This window comes from Hipposideros armiger, unplaced genomic scaffold (genome assembly GCF_001890085.2).
Source record: "Hipposideros armiger isolate ML-2016 unplaced genomic scaffold, ASM189008v1 scaffold_33, whole genome shotgun sequence".
NCBI lineage: Eukaryota > Metazoa > Chordata > Mammalia > Chiroptera > Hipposideridae > Hipposideros > Hipposideros armiger.
The window spans coordinates 2616170-2640356 of NW_017731383.1; the positions used below are offsets into that span (position 1 = coordinate 2616170).

General features: G+C 50.8%; 1 protein-coding gene across 1 annotated transcript in view; it reads left to right on the top strand.

The window, feature by feature from the left end:
- Nucleotides 1-24187, top strand: part of SDK1 (sidekick cell adhesion molecule 1) — a 688889-nt gene that overhangs the window by 489696 nt on the left and 175006 nt on the right. Inside the window, exons 6-12 of the mRNA XM_019637402.1 lie at nt 354-544; nt 5483-5566; nt 8961-9155; nt 11702-11818; nt 12995-13162; nt 14611-14713; nt 16830-17006. Coding sequence (XP_019492947.1) covers nt 354-544; nt 5483-5566; nt 8961-9155; nt 11702-11818; nt 12995-13162; nt 14611-14713; nt 16830-17006 — 1035 coding nt within the window. The remainder of the gene's footprint in view (nt 1-353; nt 545-5482; nt 5567-8960; nt 9156-11701; nt 11819-12994; nt 13163-14610; nt 14714-16829; nt 17007-24187) is intronic.

Here is a 24187-nt window from a genome sequence, read left to right on the forward strand (position 1 = left end):
TGGGGAGCGGTCTCTCCAGAACCGAGTTCCCATGATCACACCCCACGGGGCCGTGCCCCCAGGAGTATTTATTTTCTACATCCTCTCCCTGCGTAAATGGAGTCATTAGCACTTACGGGCCATTGCTGCCGTAATTAGCCACCCTCGCTCAATAGCCCGTGAGCAGAATGTCTGGTCGATGCGTGCCATGAGGGAGCAGAGTTACATCTGGACTGAGTTTTAAATGTCCACTGTTCAGCCCACCACAGTTCCTGGTAGAATTAGCTTTGTCAAGCTTGTGCTGAACGCCTGAGTTTATTACTACCTCGTCCATGATTCACAGTTATTGTCACTAATGCCCTTCATTCTCATAGGCCTGTCGAAGAGCTGATTGTGACCTGGAAGAGAAACGGGGTGAGAATCACCAGTGGGCTCCACAGCTTTGGGAGACACCTTACCATCAGCAGCCCAACGTTCATGGACAGTGGAGCGTACTTGTGTGAGGCGACGCTGAGAGGGAGCGCTTTCGAACCAGCCCAAGCAAAAGGCTTTCTTGCTATCATAGGTAATGCTCAACCTGGTGCACGGTGATGCCACCACCCTCAGGTAGGGAGAGCCCACGGGTGCCTCCCTGGAAACAACGTAGCAGCACATACAGTTCACCACCTTCATTTTTAACTCAGCAAATGGAGGTGGCATTGAGTTTATCTTCCAAACATATGTTGTTTTTCTTTTTTAATAATATACACCCACTACATCCAAACAGTTGATGTTCTAAGGACTTCCAGGAAATGTCTTGGGAACATTCCCGGGGATCAGGCTTGGGAAGTAGAGGGGGAACGCCCTCGCCATGTGTGTCACCTTCCTTTATGCCACTAAACTCTTCTATAACTAACTTGGCAGCTTTGGTCAGTGTTCAGGGATTATTCTCTTACTGTTGTTTTTTGACCCAGAAGAAGGTTAGAAAGTGATGGATGTTACCTTTTGGTAAATTAAAAAATGAGAACAGAGGTGATTCCTAGAACAAGCCGAGTGTCATTTCTGAACCAAGGAGAACAAGATAAAGGTGAGTCGTTCTCAGCGCTGGGAGAGCTCAGGGTTTAGGAAGTGTGCATTGTGCAAGGCTGAGGGCTGCCGCGCTTTACTGTCAGATTGTCCGGTTACATTAAATTGTGACGCAAGTGCCTTTATTTCTCCCAGTTGTTCAGCTCCTGTAATACTTTTATTTTAAGTGGCTGTGATCAGGGTCGTAGGGATCCTGTTTAGTAGACTGGTGGCCACTGCAGATAAGAGGTACCTTCAAGGTCAACTCCGGAAGGACATTCCCGGCTTCTTCTCTACTCCTCGGGAAGGGAAATGCAGGCCAGGAAAGACCAAAAACGCAGAAAGCCTCTCTGAGAGCAATAGCTCCTCAAATGACATATTGTGCAGTTGCCACTTTGCAGACTAAGAAAAATAAAGGCTTGTATCTGCATACAAAATTAACAAGAGTATCAAGAAAGGCCATTTGCCTTGAGTATGTCACATTCCTTTAAATCATTAGGAAGTGGCTCTGTGACCTGGAAATGACTGCAAACCTGTCGTCCACCCTGAAAGAAGTGTTAGACCTCTGAAAGTGTCCGAGAAAGCAGGCTTGGAGTCGCAAATCGTTGATGCCACACCAGGGATGGGAGCCTGTTCCCTGCCACCTTTCTCATGCGCACCTTAGCTGTGGACGTAAATACCGTCCCCGCTCTCTGCGAGGGCTTTTTCATCAGCTTGACCTAGAGTTATATAAGCCCAGCACATTATAGAGTGAACCAAAATTAAAAATTATGATGTGTAAATCTCCAGTAGACAGGACTATATCGCACAAAAACATTTTAAGGTAATTTAAACAAGAGGAGAAAGTTATCCCCTTGTAAACTAGACTGTTTGTTTCCATCATAATTCCCTTTCAGAATATTTAAATCTATCGTATGAACTTCAGGTTTGCATTTACATCTGAAATCCAAAGCACACTGCTTCTGTCTTCTCTGGAGTTACCATCTCTCTGAGTTCTGGCTTCTAAAGGGATAAGAACCACTTCGTTTCTTTATCATGTCGATTTAAATCCCTTTTTCTTCATAAGAATTCGCTGTGACAGGTAGCACTCTGTGATTAAGTCATCCTAGAACGGCCCTGAAGAGCCCGTCAGCTCAGAGAGATTTGGGAGATTATAACCCCAAGCCGGACGATCATGGAGTGGGGGGTCCTCAGAAAACGTTATTGGTGTCACAGGCTGTCACTGGTGGAACTGTGCAAGGAGCTACTAGAAGAATATGTAGATGAAAGAAAGCAGCGACAAATTGGCTTCCAATCACTTTCATTTCATGTTGATGAGATAAGACAGACCAGTGCGCGGTTTACTCACCTGTCAATGTCCCTGCCGTATCGCTTCATTTCTGAGGCTGAAACTGCACAGGGGTCTGACTGCAGGCAGCGCCACGTGTGCTGACATGCCTGTGGGGCCCCCGCCGCCCACGTAGAGCCGGCCTCCTGGCTGGGCCCGCCGTGTTCTGCTCCACCTGACCTCCGCTCAGTTTCCTGCGGTTTCTTCAGCACTGCTACCCTGACCTGCCCTCTGCACTCTCCTCGCTTCCCCGCCACACACGACACGGGTGAACCAGATACCTCGGCCGCCTTCTCCGGCCCTTGGAGCCACAGTGGCACCTTGTGTGGCACCATCGTGCCCCCATGTGGCAGGTTGGACGTGACAAACAGTCAACCAGCATGGGATGGACGGGTGGATAAACAGCCGTGCTCCCTCACCCCTTCTGATAGGGACGTCTCTCAAAGGCTGTTTCTGTACTGGCTTCCGGAGTTTCCCCAGTGGGGTAAGCCCAGTCTCCCACAGTGGGAGATGCCTTAATAACATGCTTTTTCAGCTGGCCTCCAGCCCTCCCAGCTGTGGTCCCGTCACCTCCCAGTTGCCGAGTAGCTGAGACAGGCACTGCCCTTTGAAGATGAAGTGGTTGGAAAAGCGTGTGCACAGGACCCAGCAGCTTCTCCCCACTGCTCCCCTGCCAGTCTTTTCATGGTTGGTGTACCTGGTACCCCCCACTTTTTCCTTGGCTGACTGCGCAAAAGGAGCTGGGGGTAGAAAGAAAAATCTTGGAGTACCTGTTGACTTAGGTTACTACGAATGTGAAGGGTGAGCGGTGAGACACGAATATCCATGAGGAGTCGCAATCAGAGCTGGGGGGGCCTTTCGGGGCCTGTGGCCGTCACCCCCACTCTGCTCACTCAGCCATCTGGAAAACTTCTGGAACAAGGCAGGAGTGTCGACCACTGGCTGTGCCCATGCCACCCCCAGCCTCCTCGTTGAGCCGCTAACGCGTCCCTGGGCGCTGGCTCCGCAGGGGAGAGACCGCCCTCCCACACACTGCCGGAGGAGCTTGGCTGCCCTGCTCTGAGTGCATGGGGCAGTGACCTCGTGCCAGGCCCCTGGTAACCAGCTGCGGAGCGGGGACGGCTGGGCTCAGAGAGGAGGGGCCGTGCGGGCCTGGAGGCCCCGTGTGCACCTCAGCCCCAGAGCCACACCTTAGTTTAGCCTGAGCCAGCTTCGGGTCACTGTGTGAAGAGTGCCCCTTGTCTCTGACCGCAGACTGTGCCAGACACGTCCGGCATCCGTAACAATGCGTCAGGAGTGGCCTGGGCTTGTGGACGCTGCTCATTTACATGTTTGGGTTTTCGTCATTAAGGTGTGACTTATCGTGACTGAATCTCAAGGACATGATGATGAGTGAGGAAAGCCACCTCTAGATCACGTACCCTATGATTCCACTTTCATAACGTTCTGGAAAGGACAGAATGATAGAGATGGACAGAAGTTCACGGTGGCTGGAGATCTGGGGTGGGGGGAGGGATGGACGCCTAGACCCACACAGGTGATGACATCGCATAGAACTAAACACGCGCACACACGTGCGCACACACGTACAAGCACACTTGGGAGATAAGAACGCAGTACATTCTGTTTCCATGTCACCTCGGTTGTGATTTTGTACCATAGTTTTGCAAGATGTTACACTGAGGGAAACTGAGTAAGGATACATGGGGGCCCTCTCATTCCCTACAGCTGCGTGGGGCAGCACGATTAACTCGGCATAAAATGTTTCATTTGACAAAGGAAAACTGTAATGAGTGTCATAGGCAAGTGTTGACGTTTTAACTTAGCTTTTTTCTTTTCTTCTCACATCCCTTAATGAGATTGTGGCTGTAAGTATGGACTGATGCACACAGGGCCTCAGCAGAAGCACCTGCTGTGGACTTAGAATAGAAATAATGCTGCTCTCATCGTGACTGACGAAGGAGACGGGGCTGGGTGTGAATATGTGAGCGTGCCGTGGAGACCAGCTGGGGAAGGAAAGACATCCAGTCTTTGTGGCGTTTCTCCAGGCCTGGTCTGTACGCTCTTAATGAGCAGAGGAACCTGCCTCTGTTTAGTGAATTCGCACCCGTCTCAGCCTGAGTGGTCATTCAGGCAGGCTGTTTCTGCTCGAATGATCCAGGTAATTGCAGAATTGATACCTAAGTTTGCCTCCCATGAGGAACCTTCAACCTCTTCTCCTTAATAATTTCTTTGAAATGCTAAGTTTTCATTCCTCTTTTGGTTCCACACGTTTTAAAGAGACTGTTGCGGAGGCAGGCCAGGCTGCAGTCCACATGCAGTGTCCACACACAGTGCAGTTACAGTGGACACAGACCCCTCCGGCACAAGGTGCCCAGAAATTCATTTTCACACAGAGAATGGGTACAACGGCCCTTCGTTATCATGATAATAAAATCGCACAATATCCCACGAACTTGGCCATACCACTGTTGAATTCTGCTGAATAAACTGAGAAAAATATTGCAATTTACTCTCCAAGGAAATTCATTGTTTAACACAATGAATTTTTTTTTGGTCAAATAGGCGAGTGGAGTATCTAGAGCTATGCAAGTGGTTAAGAGTTTCCTTGGCTACTAAAGATGGATGAGAGGCCCTTTTGCTTTTTTCTCTTAGCTATCATTTTGTGTTCCGTTGAAGTATTAGGTCTATATTTTGCAGAAGAAGAGCTGCTAAGGCTTCAGAAAATATGTGAAGAGGCTGCTATGTTCCCTGGGGTAGGTGGGTGCCTCCCGAGTTGGTGTTTAGTTCAGATACTGAAGCAGACTAACCTATAATACACCGCGCTGTAAATATAAACCGTTAGGAGCCTCTCGGGACAGTCTTTCTAAATGTGAATTAAGGTATTCCATGATTCTAGCCCATAAACTGAGAAGTAGCTATCGCCCTGAGTAGTCATTTGCTTTCAAAAACCTGAGACCATAAATGGCCTTTGGCCTCTGCCCACTGAATTCTGAGTTTGGGTACACGATGGTAACTGATGAAGTTTTCAAAACTAGTTTTCCAAAGGACTTTAAACTCTTTGGGGCTACAAGTTTCTCCTGAAATAAACCTCTTTTGCTTACAGGCACTTTTGTGTTTTTTTGTTTAAAGAGCCACCATATTTTACTGCTGAACCAGAGAGTCGGATTTTAGCGGAAGTGGAAGAAACAGTGGACGTCATGTGTCAAGCCATGGGTGAGTGCGGGGGCCGCTCAAGAGCACCCGTGAGATGGGGGGACTGAAGTGGCATTTTCCAGGGCAGAGTCGTCATCACAGGGATGCTGTGAGCGTGGTGGTGAGAAAGGGCCTTGGGAGCAGAGTAGAGCTCAGTTCCTACGCACGTGACCTTGTAGGAGATGTTTGACCTTGCGGAGCATTTGCTTCCTCACTTGCAAAGCAGGGACAGTATTTACTCGTGGGAAGAACAAGGAAGGCTGAGTGTAGCCGCATCCTCTGACTCCCTACAAAATGCTCTGACTCCACGAGAGCATGGTCCCCACGACTTGGGCCAAACAATTCATTCTCATCCATGGGGTTCTGTAGGAGGAAGGATTGTTGGAAATTCTTCAAACAGGAAGCCTTTTCAGCTTTGGGTCGATGTTACCTTTGTCATTCAGGCAATTCCACCACTCTTCCTCACGCTTCGATTACTATCTGTCCACTGCCACCATTTCATGTCCAGTGGCACAAATAGTTACACTAAACCCCATAACAGAGACAGGCTTTTTAAGGCAATTTCATTAACAAAAGCTAGATTGTGCCCAGGAGATTGTCAAGAAATGAAAAGGACCTTTGTGTTTTTAATGTTAATATCAGCCCTTCTTAAGGGTGGGTATTGTCTTCTAAGCACTGAGAGGTAAAGACTGCTAACAGTTTTGTAAATCTTAAAACAGCTCCGTAAGAGAGAGATTATCTCACCATAACATACAGAAGCAAAGGCTTAGAAAACAAGGTTCATAATGTGCTCAGGGTACAGAGCCAGGGAGACGCAGTGAGGTAGTTCTTGTAAACCCTCCTCCAATGTCTGGCGCGTAGGGGGTGCTCATTAACCACTGGGCAAGTACCCACCGAGGGCCGCGCGGCGATGGAGACAGGTGGCAAACCCAAACCCCTCCACTACCAAAGCGAGTGCTCCGGCCGAGACACCTTGTGTCTCGCTGCGAGCTGAGGCCCTGTATCTGTCGGTACCTGCAAGGCATTTGTCATTTCTGAGAAGGATGGTGGTGTCACTGAGCAGTACTGATAGTCCATGGGGGTCAGCGGCTGGCCACACGTCCCTCCTCTCTGTCCACTGTGCTTTGTGCAACAGCTCCTCCTGCCCACAGGTCTGTTTCCTGGGCAGCTCTGCTTCGCAGCCCTGGTCGGCTCACGGTGGCCGCTGTTCACAGATCTGCTCCATCTCGATCCCTCTGTCCCAGCTCTCCCAAGTCAGCCTAGGGAAGCGGAGGAAAGGATGAGAGAATAGTCATGTGCATTCTAAATGGAAATATTGTCACTGCCGTGGCCGCACTCTTCCCTTTCTTGTATAAACACCAGCTTCTAAAGCCGACAACTCTGAAAGGAGCTGTACGGCAGTTAGAGCCCGCAGTCCTGTGGGGATGAGATTTCCTTCACGACTTGGAATTGCCGCAAAATAGAAACGCTCCCGCTCCCTGCATGCTAACAATTATTTTTCAGTAAATGACAATCTCAGGCTCTCCACTTCACTAGAGAATTCTCCTTTTACCTGATTTCTGTGGTGGAAACCACTTGTTAAGTGCGGACTTACAAATATAATTTCAGCAGGTCTTTCAACATTGCGTTGCCATCCTATAATTTACTGCTTTCTTTTAATTTTGACACTGAGACTATAGCTGCGTGCGAAGTGGGTATTCTTTATGAAAGCTACATCATGTAATTGCTGTAAGGGGATTTTACATGAATTGGTTATGCTTTTACCTTGAAATGGATTTTTTTTAATTTCCTGATTTAATGAAAAATGACAGGAAACACATAATTAAGGCAAAGAACAGAATCTGAGAGTACATTATCTTGAAATATTCCAGGACACTATAACTTTATTTATTAAAAGAAGACACCTTACAACTACATAGCGTCTTAAACCGAGGGGTTTGGGTGTGCTTTGCACGCTGAATCATGTGGAGACGTGTTTTGTTTAAGCTGATTTATATCCAGGGAAACTGAGGCATGGAACCCTCTGAGATGGAGAAGTGAGCCTGGCGACCTCTTCACTGTGCCCATGGGCCCACAGCATGCACGTGTGCCCACCATCATCCTGGGCTCTGGCCTGGAGAGCTTCGACCTGCATCTCTGCGCAGCGCCCCAGGCTGCCCAGTTTATCCCTGTGGGTGGCTTGATCCTCCTTTGCTCCGGGAAGGGCAGGGAGAAGTTCTGAGGAAGCAGTCTTCCCCTGTTGCTCGTCACCGGGCCACCCAGAAAAGCCCGGAAGGAGCTTGGTGTTTCTGTGGTCCAGGCTTGTCCAGTGCAGCCAGGCCACCGTGGGAACAGTGCATGCACGCCACGTCGCTGGACCACACGCGCTGACCTCGGCCAGTCCCGGAGCAGCAGTGGTCCTCATGCTCTCGGGCTGAGGACGGGCGCTGTGTTTCCAACCCCCGTTCCGCCCGTGTGAGCTTGTCCCTGGTCCTCTGTGCACACCCCTCCTTCAGGGTGGGCTGGCTGCGTGCGCAGCTCCAGTCTTGAGGCCTGGCTCTCACTGTAGTGTTGTTAGGATGCGGAAGAGGACATGGGAGTCACAGCTGGGCATTAGCCGCAGTCCCACCCCTTTCCTCTTGGTCAGAGCCTTGACCATGCTCTGGGTCCATCCCCTCTGGGCTCAAGGATGGAAGCATCCCTAACCGTCCTCTCATCTGCTGTGGTCATAGTCCTGGGGCCAGTGCAGCTTTTCTTCTGGCCACGATTCAGTGTCCCCTGTCTGCTCGACCTATAAACACATGCACGTGCTTGTTACTTAACCTGACGCAGGCTCCTTCAGTGTTGCAGCCTGAGCTTAGGCCAGTCCTGTCCTTGCCTTAGGAGGGGGCTGTTTACAAGGCAGCACTCGTTACTGATGGGAGTTGTTACAGTGCCCATGCTCCCCAAGGAGCACTCACCGTGTCCCAAGCACTTTCATACAGACTGACATGATTCATTGTCACAGCACCTCCTGAGGCTGTGATGGTCACCCCTTTTCCAAATGTGGGGACAGAGACCAGCAGCGGGAAGCTGCTCTGCCCATGATGCCACAGACCACCTGGGACTCGGCTGTCCCCCGGCTCCTGCCCTGGTGACCATCGCCAAGCCCCAAGTGGAGCAGAGGAGACCTTTGTCCCCACCCCGTCTGTCTAGATGAGCACAGCTGGGCAGGCTCATAGGCGCCCTCCCGGAAGGGTTCACAGCGGGTGCTAGGCACCCGTGCCCACCCTCCCTCCATTTCTTCATCCAGGATGAGAAAAGTAACACCTAACAGGGTGGCTGAGAGGACAGGCAGATGAGAAAATGCCCACTAAGATATTGCCGTTTATTCCTCCTGTGAGAGAGTCTCGGAATTTAATTTTTTTAATGCCTAGCTATCCCCGCTCCCCTGCAGGGGTCCCTCTTCCCACGCTGAGATGGTATAAGGACGCCGTGTCCATCAGCGAGCTCCAGAACCCTCGCTACAGGGTGCTCCCAAGTGGAGGCCTGCGCATCCAAAAGCTGCGTCCAGACGACTCCGGAATCTTCCAGTGCTTCGCCAGCAACGAGGGAGGGGAGATTCAGACCCACACCTACCTGGACGTCACCAGTGAGTAGCGCCCAGCAGCAAGGCCGGGCCTCGGGCCGGGCTTCCCTACCTCAGCCCGCATGGCACACTCAGAAAGTGGCCATACGTGTCAGTCCCCTGAGGTAAATGACAGGGTGCAGGGGCCTAAGGGGACCGCTGGGGACAGCCACCCCTCAGCACTCCTTAACCCACTCGTTAAGCTCTGTGAAGCCCCCAGCCGCAAATACACGAGTCGGCCCGCATCATCATGGGTGGGTGGTTCCAGCACTGAGTCCCCTCTGACCCAGGAGGTAGAAAACAGCCCCCATTTCTCTGCACAGAACCACAAGGACCATTAAGTGAACAGCTCGTCCCTAACCTTTTCCTTTGGATCTTTTTTCTATTTTTTAAATATTCATTCTCTGTTTTAGTTTTATTGAATGATTATAGCTCTTTCCTGAGTTTCTTTTATTACCCCATTAACAGAAATACTTGGGCACTTTGAAAAATAAAATAAAAGTAAAGCTTTTCATTTTATCTGTGGGTTTTCTTGTTAATCTCCCACAGTTGTGTTACTGTTATAAAGCGAAGTAGAACTTAGTGCTGGTGGAATCATAGCTTTCATGTTTGCCCTTTCGGCAGCAAAATGCTGATCTCCTCAGGAGCGAGAGCCTTTGGAGGAGCAGATCAGTGTCCGTGTGCACGGGGCCAATGACTCTTGTCGGCCAGACCTTACAGAGACGGACGGAATATTTAACGATCCACATGCATATTTTGGTAAACTAGGGGTCACCTCCTTGAACCTTGCCCAGGGGTCAAATTCATCCTCTGCTTTGGAGCATAGGAAACCAATATGGCTTCAAACAGTAGAAATAATAGTGGGTACTTAAGCCAGAAACCGAGTTTTGGTCAGTTAGAATTATGAAAGCATACTTTGCAGTTGTGGCCAGGATATTACGGGGCAAGGATGGCAGACTTTTTCAAAAGTAAAAAGTGAAAGGGCAGATAGTATGTTCAGGGTGGAGGGACCGGGTCTCTGGCAGCCACGCACCTCTGCTGTAGTAGCAGGAAAGCAGCACAGACAATAAGAAGCAAGCAGGCTGTTCCAATAAAACTTTATTTACAAAAGCAGGAGGCACCAAGCTGTACTTGGCCTGCAGGCCTTGGTGGTGAACCCTTTCTCCAGTGAGAGACCTGGGGCACATTACTTAATTTCTCAACCTCGGTGTTATCAAAATGGAACCAACCCAGCCCAATTCACAGGGTCTTTGTGAGATCAGATTGGAAATTGAAACAAAATGCTTCTTAAAGTGGTTACCATGGCGACGGGGGAGTGAATAGATAAATAAATGATCATGGTTTGTAAGTTTAGCAAAATGGACTCTGTTTTTCAAATCAAAACAGCTTTAATGGTAGGAAAACATAGTGTATAAAACAATCAATATTTATTCATTCTTTAACAAGCATTTATTGAGCATCTGTGTGAGGCCTTCTGGGTCCACCAGGCTTGGGGACAGAGCTATGAGGAAGACATACAAGGCTGTGGGGCTTCCAGGACAGAGGATCGTGGGGGAGGAGAAAGACAGTAAAGGACGTGATAGTTCAGCTAGAGATAAGTAAGTGAAGGCACCAAACTGGCTGGGCTCAGGGTCACCCGGGAAGGCTGCTTCAGGGGTGGGCAGAAAGGTTTCTCCGAGATGGGGCGGGGCCGGAGCGGAAACTTGAAGAGAAGGCGGAGCCTGTGCAAAATTGTGGCGACAAGCATGTCATGGGATGGGGAAGGGATACTGCAAGTGCCTTAGAGGGACAAGCCAGGCTGGGTGTGTGTGCAGTGAGAGCAGGCAGATGGGGGCAGGTCTGACATGAGCAAGGAGTCCTGGGAGGTGACAGGGAAGGGTCAGCGGGGGCCTTCGGGGCTGTGAGCAGGGGTGTGGCAGAGTGTCACTTAGCTTTCCCAGGGCACCCAACGCTGGGTGTGGGAATGGTTATGAGGGGACGCACAGAAGGCTTGACACCAGTTGGGAAGCCACTGCGTCATCCAGGAGGTGGCACCAGGCCTAGAGAGAAGGGATCAGGTCGGGGCTGTGTGCCTGGGAGGCAGGCAGCAGGGTACTCCAGTTCGCGGGGCTGCCCACCGGGGAAGGCAGCCGGGCCACTGTGCCTGGGTCACCTTGAGTGGTTTTAACCTTCAGAACGGATCCTAGAAAGTGTGAAAGTGTCATCTTTTGGATGCTCTCTAGTATTCAAAAATCAGCTTTTCTAACTTTTTTTTAATAGTGAAAGCAGCTGGTTTGATTTCTCCAAGTAAATGCGCCTCTCCTCTTTAGCCTTCGCCCAAAAGTTCCCACTGTGTGTGCGTTACACCAGGAGACTGTTTCTATTTAGCTGTAAACAGCAATGGGCAATTCCTGGGAGAGGAGTCATGGAAGGTTCTACTCATTCCCGAAAGGTTTTCTTTTTTTTTTAATCACTACCATTATCTCTGTGATTAGTTCTATAAAGTCCATACAGACATTTCTGCCGGGCCGGTGGGGACATTTCTGACGGTCAGCGCCCTGAGGATATCCCCTTTTCACTCCTCTGCTTAGATGTGGCGCCCGCGTTTACTCAGATGCCAGTGGACACCACGGTCACCGACGGGATGACAGCCATTCTGAGATGTGAGGTGTCGGGGGCACCCAAACCTGCCATCACGTGGAGGAGAGGTAGGTGGCATGCGCCTGCCACCGCAGCCTGGCCCACGCAGAGAGGGGGACCCATTGGGCCGGGGGTCGCACATCAGTATTCTCCCTCTCATTCATTCAGCCAGTGAGGATTAAATGGCCATTTATTGAGCACCTCCCAGGTGCTAATGCCAGAGGTGCAAGGACACGTAAGATGGACATGACCCCGTCAGCTTCATGGAACCTACAGGCTGGTCATTTTTTAAACAGACATTTATAAGAAAATGTGTGAATGTCCTTTCTTCTGCCTTAGTTCTTCCCCGGGGACCTGGGGCCTTCAAACCTAGTATCGGATTTAGACCAGCAGTGAATGCCCGGACTCCGTTTCCCGTTTGTGAAGCAAAGGAGTCCTTCCTTGGTCACATTAAAAACCAAGAATCATAATCTTTTATTTTGTAAGATAGATGCTTCTAGCACAGGACCATTTGCGTGCTCCCCAGTTGGACACGTGTGACACTCTTAGCTCCACTGTACCTTCACTTCCTATGAAGGTGTCACGTCCTGGGCTTTCCTCGTGACTCCCACAGCCCTCTAACGTTCGGCGCATGTCACTCACTGGGCGATGCTCATCATCCACCGTAACACACGGTGCTGAACTGCATCCATCCACGCAGGTTAACTGGCCGTGCTGGCTGCACGGTTTCTGGGTGCTACTTCCACGCTTCCGTCCTTTTCATGCTCCCAGAAAACCCCAGCAGCCTCTAGACTCTCAGAGGTATAAGCCGTGAGCTTAGACTTTAGCCTAGAATCATAAAGATCTGGGAAACTGCAGATTGATGAAAAGGAGGGCGGTCTTCTGTTCCACGTATTTCCCCTTTTTTTCCTGATTTAGAATGTAATCATAGCTTTATATGGCAATTCTTCAAATGCCTACAAATATAAAGAAAATTCAAAATCAGTCACCCACAAATAGCAATCACAGACATGGATCCTAATCTGTTTAACCAAATTGCTCAGTGTTGGGCAAGGAGGATGCCTTGGTTTTCGTTATTGTATGTACTGCTAAAGATAACCGCTTTGGTTATGTTTGTGCATCAAGTTTCCACTTTATTCTGATGTTTCCTCCAGCTCTCTTCGGGGTCGTGGCTCTAAGCATGACCTTCTCTCGAGCCTTATGGTTCTATTAATAACACTCCTGCTTTCTCCGCCCTTCTACAGGAAACCACATTTTGGCCAGTGGCTCTGTGCAGATTCCTAGGTTCATGCTGCTTGAATCGGGGGGTCTGCAGATAACACCTGTCTTCATCCAGGATGCTGGGCACTACACCTGCTATGCAGCCAACACCGAGGGCTCCCTGAACGCGTCTGCCACGCTCACCGTGTGGAGTAAGGACCGCGGGCCCAGGGACCCTCCTGCTAACCATGGTTTAAGCAGCACGTCCTCTGTGCTTGGGGGTGTCGGTGACCCTGGACTCCGACCCAATCAGGAGACAGTGATGGTTTTTACAACTAACTTATAGAAACGTGTTGAGTAATTAATTTTCCATTTCTAAAAGAATAATTAGAGTATTCTAAGATATAAAGGAGACGTTTCAAGAGAGATAAAAAAGATTGACTTTTTAAAGTCAGTAGAGTAGGGATATTAACCCCAAGTAGCTCACATAACAAAGCTGATTGGTTGGTTAATTTTATAATCATTATGTAAGGGAACTGAGTCAAGATTCAAATCCTAGAGGAAGTGTATTTTCTGTATGCTATCACGATAACCAAGTAGAACTCTCCCAGTAGATGACGTATGAACGTCTCCTATGTGTGAGGCGTGAACTCAGAGAGAGAGAGAGAGAGACCTGTGTTTCCCCAGCTTCTGTTTTCTCTTCTATCTGCAGCACAGGTTTCTGAGATACAGAAGAAGTTGTTTACCAAGGGCTGCGGTCCCCTTTAGCCTCACTCGCCAGCGTACTCTCCCCTCTGCTCCATCCATATGTAAAACATTACTAAGAACTCGATGTTCCAAATAGACAAGACAGTGCTCACTAACAGAGTTTCCTAGACTGTATGAGGAGAGAAAATTGGTCACTAGCATGAAGGAACACTTGGTCACGGTACCATCCTTGAAGAGGAGCTAACGTGTGCTGTGTTTCACACCCGGGCAGCTTCTCTGTGCTATGGCTGGCGATCCGTTAGGTGTTCGAAACATGCCGAGCTCTGCTCACGGTGCCAAGCAGAGTCCACCTTTGAGGTGTGCCATGTGGGGACATGCCACAGGGCTGTCACCAGGGCTGGGGAGTGTGGGTGGCTGCTGGTCTGCACGGAGTGGCACCAGGCCCCACTGCTTCCCGACTCGGTGGTATCTGGGAAGCCACCATGTTTCTTAGCATCAGGGTCAGTCCTGGAAACTGGGAACAGTAATGTCGCAACCATCCCAAGACTATTGTGAGGATTAAATAAAGCGATATCATAAACGACAGCACTTTGCAACGTCACCAAGTGCGAGGAGGACGATGGAGATTACCAGAATGTCGATGACCTTGGGAAAGAACCAAGATTTTTACCAAAGCATGCAGAACCTAGTAAACATCCGCATAAGATCTCCCATTCTCACCCCTCTAGATTGTTGAGAGGGTTGGGTGATCGGAGAGGCACGGGGCTTGCTTCCTGGGCAGCAGCGTGGACAGGCTCGTTGCCGTCCCCTGAGTACCAGTGCTGCCATCTCCCCGTTTTGCCAAAATAAGAGGAAACTCGGAGGCTTTGATTTCAGATGACCAATTCATTACCCTGAGGGAGGACGCGCTCACACGTGTCATTTTGTCTGAGCTGTAACTTGTGTTTTTCAGATCGAACGTCCATCGTCAGCCCTCCTGAGGACCGCGTGGTGATTAAGGGGACCACGGCCACACTGCGCTGCGGAGCCACACACGACCCCCGCATCTCTCTCCGGTCAGCTCACTCAGAGACTAAGTTTCGGGCTCGTTAATATTCTGCGAGCTTCTGGAGGGAAGTTGAGACCAGAAGGGAGAATTTCAGGAACTTTGATTTCAGCCTTAGATCCCTGATTACGGCATTGCACGTCGTGGGCCCCATCATTAATCACACAAATCCCATTTTCTACTCCAGCCTTATGTATTATTTACAGTGAGCTATGTTCCACTTCGTGCCTTCAATACAGCGTTTCATGATTTTTCTGCCAAGGTTAATACACTATCTGTAAAACGTACATGTCAGAGGCTGATGCTTAATGAAAGAAAAATCCAGAGGGATCGAATAGGATTGCAGAAGTGTTTACACTGGGGCCATGCTGTACTCACGCGGGGTTCTCTCTGCTCCGCGGATGGTTCCATTGTGAAATGGGAAGCGAGGGAGACCTGCCATGGAAGAAAGGCAAGCACAGTTACCTAACGCGTTTAGCGGGAAAGAACATGTCAAGAAGGGAACTAGATGACTTGAAGATTCACTAAAGCAGTGGTGACATCCCGTCTTTGTTTGAACTCAGACTGGGAAACTAATGATGAAAATATGTCTCCAGGTAGCAGCCAGGCCTCGAGCACAGGCAACAGCCAGTGGCGAGCTTCCTCCCAGACTCGCCACTTTCAAAACGGTTTCAATTTTCAGGCTTGAGAATAAATCTGGACAGAAAGATGCAGTCGTCCGAGTGTTTGCACTCTGACCTTAGCCCGCAAGGCACGCAGTGAGCCGGAGGGGTGGGATCAAGATGCCCCCCTGCTTTCTGGCACCTTTCACTTTGAGCAGAGAGGGACAGTGGTTGGCGCACGCATATGTTGTTAACTGGATTCAGAGGCTAAGCTGTTTTCTCACTCTTCCTGGGCAGCTGTTTGGAAAATCAGGAATTTCCATAGCTCCACCTGGGCCCAGAGCTCAAAAGCCAAGTTTAGTTATAAGAATGTCAAATGCAAAACAAACAAAACTAACAGGCGAAGGATTAGCTAGAGAATCCTTGGATGCTGCCTTAGAGATCGTTACCATGCCTGGAAAGAATCCATTCATTTCTAACTGGTGTGGGAGTGGGATTCAAGAAAAGCACGGATCACAAACAAGGCTGCTTCTCTGCTGCTTTCGGAGCTCACCCGGAGTCCCCTTGGATCTTTGTGGTTTTCTCGTAACTTCCTGTGTGATTAAACAGGCATTATTGGAGCTCCTTCCTGAGGAGTTAGCGTGCTCACTCTCAGGGCCTCCTTGTCCTGGGTTTCTCCAGGAAGGAGCACCATGTAAGTGGCAGTCAGCTGAGTGCTGCCCCCCAAAGCGAGCGACTCCGTCATGTCTTTCTGGTGGAGTCGCTCCTGTTTTGTCTCGGGGGAATTTCACATAAGTAGTTTGTAAATGTCTGTGCTCTGTGCATATTAAGCCTTTAAAGAATGGGGTACATTTTGAAAATCCAATCAAATTATTTTGGAGCGGAAAGCCAGCACTCTCATCCCATCTGCAGCGAGTAGTGGCGCCTGCCCACCGATATCCAGAGGCAGGACAGGCGCTTAATCGATTCTACATTTGAAAAGAAAAATGTGCGAAAACTGTCATAAATGAGATTAAATGAGAAAGAAATGCAATCGTAAAGACCATCTGCCAGAATGGTTGGGTTTTAAGAAAGCATGTTTATGGAGTGTGATCAGGGGTTTTTCAGGAACTGGGTAACTCCGCTCTGGGAATTTTTTTAAAGTCATTGCCTCCTCCCCAGGCCACACTCTGGTCCTTCAGGAACATTCCTGGGCAGGAAGGTGAGGAGCAGTGTTAGCAGGAGGCCGGCATGACCATGCCTTCACAGACTTCCGGTTTCTGAACCCATAGACCAGATAGATAAATGTTTCCCATAATCTTCTTGTTCTGTTTTTCACTTCAGCATCTGTGTATGCATTGTGACCGAGATATCTGGTTGCTTTTCTTCTTTCTTTTCTTTATATATACCATTCCCATATGATGAAATTCTGGTATATCCACAAGGTAGTCAGTTGCTTGATCTTTACAGACAATGAGAATCAGTGGCCTAGATCCTAACTCAAGACTTTTTTTTCTAACTCAAGACTCTTTGCTTGGCCCACAGCTATGTCTGGAAGAAGGACAACACGGTCATCACCCCCTCCAGCAGTTCCAGAATCGTGGTGGAGAAGGACGGGTCCCTGCTCATTAGCCAGACATGGTCAGGAGACATTGGAGACTACACCTGTGAAATCCGTTCGGAAGGAGGGAACGACTCCAGGAAGGCTCGTCTGGAAGTGATGTGAGTACGGCGGCCGCTTCCTGTCCACGCCTCCTGATTATCTGTGTCGTCGTCGCAGTCAGTCACCCCTCTTCCAAGCGACTGTCACTTAACACGTGTCCCAAGGCAGCAGTGAGAGGTCTCGCAGGCACTCACATGTCCAGAGGTTTCAACCTTAGGTAGATGGCTCGGTTACTGGCTTTCATCCACATTGATCTCGTTTTATCACATTCCCCCCAGTGACACCACGTTGGGATAAATTCTATTCACCACATGACAGGTAAGTCACAGTAAGTCCACGTTTCCATGTAATGCCCATCAGAACTTCCAGTAGGTGAGAAACATCTCGGTCAGCCCACCGCGGCCAGACGTCCCATGAAAGCCAGCTAGCCTGGGTAGCTAAGTTAGCGCCAGCTGCGTCTCTGCCGTAAGTAGACGCTTTCCGTGAAGTCTTTAGAAACCCTGAAAGTAGTGAGCAGCTGCCTGTTCCTCCTAATCTGGGCCTTCCTGGGGGTCCCGAGGACCCGGGGGGAACAATAGATCTTCTCTTCTGTACGACTCCCTCCGTTCCTGGGCAGGAAGCTGAAACGCCTGCTGACAAATGTTAATTTCCTGACATGTAGTTATTTGCTTTTTAGAACTGCTGTCCTCACAGATTGTCCCCAAACACATACATACAAAGTAAAACCTGAAAAGAAAGGAGCAGGGCAGGGCCCATGTCTGGGCAGCGGCCAGCGTGCCCGCTAACACGGGACACACCGGCCATTAGAAAGGCAGTCTGAAGGGGTTTCTCTTACTGGCCTCGGCTCACCTCGATCCTGGAGGGATTCTATAGACAGAATTCATTCCCGCAAAATAGAATCCGCACACTGTGAGTGCAGGGCACTTTCATCTGTCTTTGAAGCCCCGGACTCTGGCAGAGGGGTTAAGATGAAAAGTACCTGCCGAGGCTCAGCACATGTTGTCGCACACGCGGGAACCATGAGCAGACGCATGGTTTCCCACCGCTCTGCTGGCAGAGTTTGCCGGGTAAGCAGTATGCAGCAGGCCCGGCTGTCCCCCCAGGACCCGAAAGAGCCCCGTCCTGCATCCTGCTGGTCTTTCTCCACGATGACCCCTGTTCTCTGTGGAGGTCGCCCTAGTCAGTCACGACACAGCAGGTCCCCTCAGCCCTAGAGGACCCGCTGTGGGTCCTGGCGCTGTGGCCACCAGGCTGCTGTGCAGGCGGCCCTCCTGTTTGGTGAGCGTGTGTGGAACCGCCCAGGCCCCGCCCCCCTTTGGCCACCGACCTGTTGCCCCTGGGCTCTGTCTGCCCTCCTGTGACCCCCCCAGCCCCAGCCCCATGCAGGATGCCTCAGCCGTCTGCTGCCCCGGGGCTTGACCTGTCTTCTGCCACTTCCACCTGAAGGACCCGCTCATCCTCCCTTAGGATGCAGCCGCAGGGTCACTCCCGACCATTGGGACGCCAGGTGGCTCCCACGGCACTTCTAGCACCTGCCTGGGACCTCCATCAGCCTTGATCTTACAGGGTAGGACCATGCCCCCTTCCCGGTTACAGGGGAAGTGCCTGCTGTCCCCACTGTGCATCCGGGGTGCCTGACTGTCGGGGCAGCAGGGGCACTCAGGAGGCCCACACTGGTTGGCTGAATGCGTGAGTAAACGTGTGCAGACCACAGGCCATTGGCAGCCCTCCTGGCCCTGCTCATGCCCTTCGTCTCCCTCCGATGCTCACGTGCCCTGGACTTTTCCCCCAGGAGCAAACAGGTCAGGACACGTGCTCGAGAGCCTGGGCACCCAGCGCCCCGACCCACTCGGCCCTGGCCTTGTCTTCCCTCCTCCTGTCCACAGCGCTCGTTGGCGGTCGGTCTTTTTTTCCTAGGTTTGGTAATATTTGTAGTCCATAACCAGTGAATTCTCATAATCCTGTGCTGGTCCCATTTTTAAAACTGCTTTGAAAACTCGGAGAACATCCATCACTGGTATCAAATAAATAAGCGCTACCGTTTCATAAAGACTCTGTCAGCAGAAGTCAAATTGCGTATTTTCAACACAGTGCATTCTTTTCATTCTGCACAATTTTATGTTCTACTGATTTACATATCTTCCCTACTATTTGCTTATTTGATTTCCTCTAAGTAAAATACATTTTCAGCAAATGTTGCTGTATCTATAAAATAATAGGCTTTCTGTAATGGTAAAACACCTCATCTCTAAATGTAGAAATATTTGCAGATTTGTGATTCAAACCAATTTAGCGACGACTGGTTACAGAACTGATTTGGAAGACAGTTGTTCCTTGTGAATTGTTAGTGTAATAAACACTCCACTCTTCCAAATCTGAGCGAATTGGGGAAGTTGTAGGTTATATAGCGTGGTGTGTCTTTAGATCCAAACAGGTCTTAACTCCGCGACATCGTGATGACAGTGGAAATGACAATAATCATAACTCATGATTGCAGAGTGTTTTGTGCTTCTCAGAGAACTTTCAAATTGAGTTCAGTAGCATTTCCGTGATTTACTTGGATGACAAAAGAAAAAAAACGAAAAGAGGAAAAATCTCATGTTGCAGAAGTGACTGAGAGGTACTTACGGCTAAATAGTGTCCTTCAAAGGAGCCTGAAAGCCTGCCTCCCCTGCCTCCCCACTTGAGTTAAAAGCTACTTTGTTAAATGTAGAAATGAGGAGCATTCAAAGTGGGCTTTCCAAGCAGACCATCGGCAGGCGGGCTTGCTGTCCTGTTTGTTTGCTCCGTGCGGCGCGTTCGGCGCGCTGTTCTCTGTGTGAGCCTGGCCGGTGTGTCCCCTCGCACCCGGGACAATGGAGAAGTCGCAGTCCTGGCCGGGCTGCTGGCCACCAGCAGTGCCGCTGGGAGGTGCCGCCCATGACCAGGCGACTGGGGGCCCCTCTCCACCCCTTACTGACTGCGTGACTTTGGGCAGGCTGCTTCACGTCTCAGCCTCTGTTTTCTCAACTGTAGACTGGGCACGTTATCATGGACCTTAGAGAGCTGTTGAGAGGTTTGAGTGAACCAGTGTTTGTAAAATGCTGCCACAACCTAAATTAGGAGGACACTCACCAGTCGCAGCTCTTATTATTCCTACCACCCGATAAAAACCACCACTCCCGCTGTCAGCAGTAGCACCCTTCTCCATGCCCAGGGCTGGGAATTTTCCCCTCTTAGCCTGCTTTGTTTTTTACTGTATCCGATGATGCTCTGACACTACGTTTATCTGTCTGTCTCCTGCTGAGCCCTCAATGCCCAGAACAGTGCCCAGCGCAGGGCAGGTGCCCCATAACTGCCTGAGGACGCCCCACCCCACTCATTAGGTTGAAATGGGTTTGCGTATTTGGGAGCATGGAAGAGGACTGATATAGGAGAGGCCCACCACCATCCCCTCCCCAAGACGAGAGGTGCTGCAATTCCAGACGGTCCCGCGATGCGTCCTGTAAACTAACACACAGGTCAAAGCCACACGCCGGTCACCGGTTATGTCAGTTAGTGCCTTCAGGGGAGGACCGGCTCTGGGTTGACTCCACAGCCCACAGCATCTTGCTGTACTGAGCACACCGGAGGGACCGTGCCCCTCGGCTTCATGGGTTCAGTTTGTTCATCATGCAAAGACCCAATTAGCATCTTTCCTTCTGAGGCCAGAGACTCGTTCCCGTGAGTCTGGGGCGCAGAGGACACCAAATTTACGGAGCTAACTTAGAGACTCGGACTCCGAGGCAGCCGGAGAGGTTTCCTACCATAAAACTACTTGTGACAAAGCCATAATAAGGAGTGAGCGATCTAATACCGTTTCTCGAGAATTATCAGGCCCCCATCATCTTCAGCCTCCGAGTGAAGTCGAGGAAGATGGGTTTGACCAAGTTATCATTTGTGCATTAAAGGGGCAGTGCTTTTATAGAAAAATACTTATCTGATTCTCCTGACAGAGAGCTTCCCCTGCAGCCAGTTTCGGCAATTGCTTTCTCTTGAGTCTCCTTCAAAGCCGTTTTTCTCACACGCAGCTCCTTAATCTCCTTCCCCGTGCAGCCCAGCTGTGTTGCTGCTAATTTCTGGTGTTGCTGTGGTGCAACGGGCGGCTTGATGGTGATCTCTCCCCCTCTTCTCTTTAAATTACAAAGTGACTCAGCACTGGGCTTCGTTTCCATTGTTCCCTCCAATCTCTTTCATTTGTCACCCTGTCTGCATGTCACCGTCTGAGTCACTCTGCTGATCATTTATCTCCTTTCAAAGGTGGCAGAGAAATGCCAAGACGCAATCTATTCCTATTAGATAAGGCTCTCTGAGATGGGTTCAGAATATATTAAAGCCTCATTTATCGGTTATTGACGGGTTAGTCAAGTATTTCACAAAGCTTAATTTTCCAGATAACCAAAACTTATCATTTAAGGAAATAGTTTATGTTTCCAATGTGTATTAAAAAGTTCTTTGCACTACGGAGCAGGTACTATTTAACACGAGCTATTACAGAGGGGGTTTTCGTACAGCGGAGAGGCTGGAACCAGGGAAAGATCTAAATTTGCTTTTGACTCTGAGTCCTGTGCTGTGAAAATCACCTCTGCCCGGCGCCATCATCCTGGGCGTGTCTGTGAGCCTCTGACGTGGAATTCACTGGGCAGCTGACGGCTCATTCCTTCTCGATGTGTCACAGACGTTGTGTCCTTGGCCATCCTGGGCTGTAGGTCCCGGTCCCCACACTCAGTGTCTCAAGACAGCATTGCCTGTTAAGTTGCTAAGTCTTTTTTGTCCAATCTTTTTGCCAATCCTTCTTGGTCCCTGCACCTCAGGCGTCGGCTCCCATAGTAGCTGCTGAGCGTGCCAACTCACAGCACCCTAGTGCCTTCTCGTGGGTGGCTTCTGAGCTGCTCGGAGCAGGGAACTCAGACAGCACACTGCCTAGAGTCATGTCCCAAGAGAAGCAGCAGGCTCTGAGGACAGGTGGCACATCAGGACATCAGGAGCTAACATCCGGGCGGGGAAGATGCCCAACCAGTGACCTCTAGATACGTAGCAGTGACTGGACCTTAGTCTACAAAGCACTGCACCCCCAAGACAGAGGTGTCTGCTCACCTGTCAGACAGGTCATCCAAGGGTGCTCTGTCTTTTGGCGAAGAGAAGCATGACTGACCCCGACTGGGAGAGCCCCGTGTTCCCCCAGCTGTGGGAAAGACATACTTTTAGAATTGAGAATTGGCTCCACCATAACCCAGTCAAGGCCTAACGCAAGTGTGCCGAGATGCTGTGGTTTCTCGTGGGCCCAGGCTGGACGTTCCTGTTGTCCAGGGAACCTGTCCCTTCACAGTTCACCTCCCGTCAGGTTCACCCCCATCAAGGACAGGAGTGGGCACTGTGCAAGGCTTGTCGCGAGCCAGCCGTGTGCTCCCCTTCTCTCGGACCCCGCATGTACACGTCAGCTGCGTCTGCCTGGCTCCTTTAACCTCTGACCCAGCCTTTGTCTCACGACCTGTCCTCCCTCCTGACCAATCCACAGGTCGTCACCTGATACTTTGCCCAGTCTCTAGAATTCTGTCCAAGGAGCGGTCCCTGGACAGTCAGTGCCAAACATACCCAGAAATGCCGCACAAAGGTGTCTTGTACTTGCCTCCTCCACGGTCCATGCGAGCCCTGCGTTGCCAGCACTGCCCCAAACCTCCCCCTCGACTTCTCTCCCCAGCCCAGGAGACCCCTCCTCTCTTCACTCGCCCAGAGCCCCCCAGCCACTCGACCCCACCTGGCCCATGCGGCAGCCCCTGCTGCGGCCACGCTCTGCTTTCCAGCCCCGTGTGTTTCCTCAGCCATCGTGGCTCTCCAGCTCAGGTGCCCTGCGCTGTCCCAGCCCGTATGCAGGCCTCGTGCTGCTGCTTAGTGTGTCTGGAGGGCAGGACTGGCAGCCGCCCCCTCTGTGTCCCCACGCCCGTACGTAGCACCAGGCTTGGGAATGTTGTTCATGCATCCACTCCGTGGTGGCCAGTTTACCCACTCATTGCATGTTTTCCTGCACACCCACTCTGCCGGGCGTTGGTGAGGTGGAGTCCAAGGAGAAGAGGCGTGGCAGGTCCCCCACCCAGCAGGAGGCGTGGGAGCCCTGCCCCTTAGGACTCCCCGGGGGCTGCTGAACTGGAAAGGTCTGTAAGTTGCGATGGGAGCAGTTAGTTCTGCTCACGCGTTAGCCAAGGGCCCGAGGGAGGCCCGGGAAGTCCTCACGGAGGGGACACTGGGCCTTGGGGGCTGAGCTGGCTTTTCTGATGGGCCAGACCCTCTATAGTCAGTGGGCATCACGTGACCTGAATGCATACAGGTCACAGAACGGCTTCATTCAGGGAGCTAAAAGTCGTTCATTATAACCAGGAAGTTTGATGCTCTCGGGAGAGCACCCCGTGTGGGGGCAGGGCTGAGTGTAGGAGGGAGTCGTAGAGTGTTCGGGGCTGGGGGTGGTGTGACCCCGTTAGCGTAGAGGTTCCAAGTGCGGCCCAAGTGGCAGTAAGCAGGACAACAGGAGGATTACATGTCATGGCTCTTGGGAGAGCTGGTGCTGGCTGGACAGAGGGCTGGTCCATGGCGATGAGGCAGACGGGTTGTGTTATGGGCATTTCTAAGGTATAGCAGCTGACTAAGTGACAAATTAGAGGCATGTCTGTGGAGGGTGACAGTGGTGGGGAGTGGAGATTCTGGCGTGTAACCACTGACTGAAGAGAAGGCTGGGCAAACACACCAGTTCTGGCGGGAAGAATGACTCATGACGCTCTGTCACCCCCATTGGAGTTGCCCCTCCTACTGTAAGATGCCACGTAGGCTCTCCCAGGGTCTCGCCTGCATCACAGGTCTTTGCAGGTTCTCACGGGAGCCACGTCTGCTTCCCAGGCCTCTGGGCCGCATGCACATCTGTCCTCCCAACTCGTAGGTGAGACTGCGGTGGCCATCTGGAAGGCTCTTTGAGCACTGGCAGTGTCCACATGTAGGAAATGGTCTAGAATAGCTAAGTTAGCATTTACCATGTCAGAAATTCTTCCATCGGGGGAGAAGGCTATGGTGCGGTTCTGACACTGACCGCCTGGGGTGAGCACAGCCCCCTGAGCCCCCCAAGTGAAGGACATTGTCCCCAGCAGACTGTCCTCACCTCAGACTCTAGCCGTGAGTGCTGGGCTCCCCGACCGCTTGTGCTTCTGCATGACTCACTAATGTCTGTGGCCTCCTG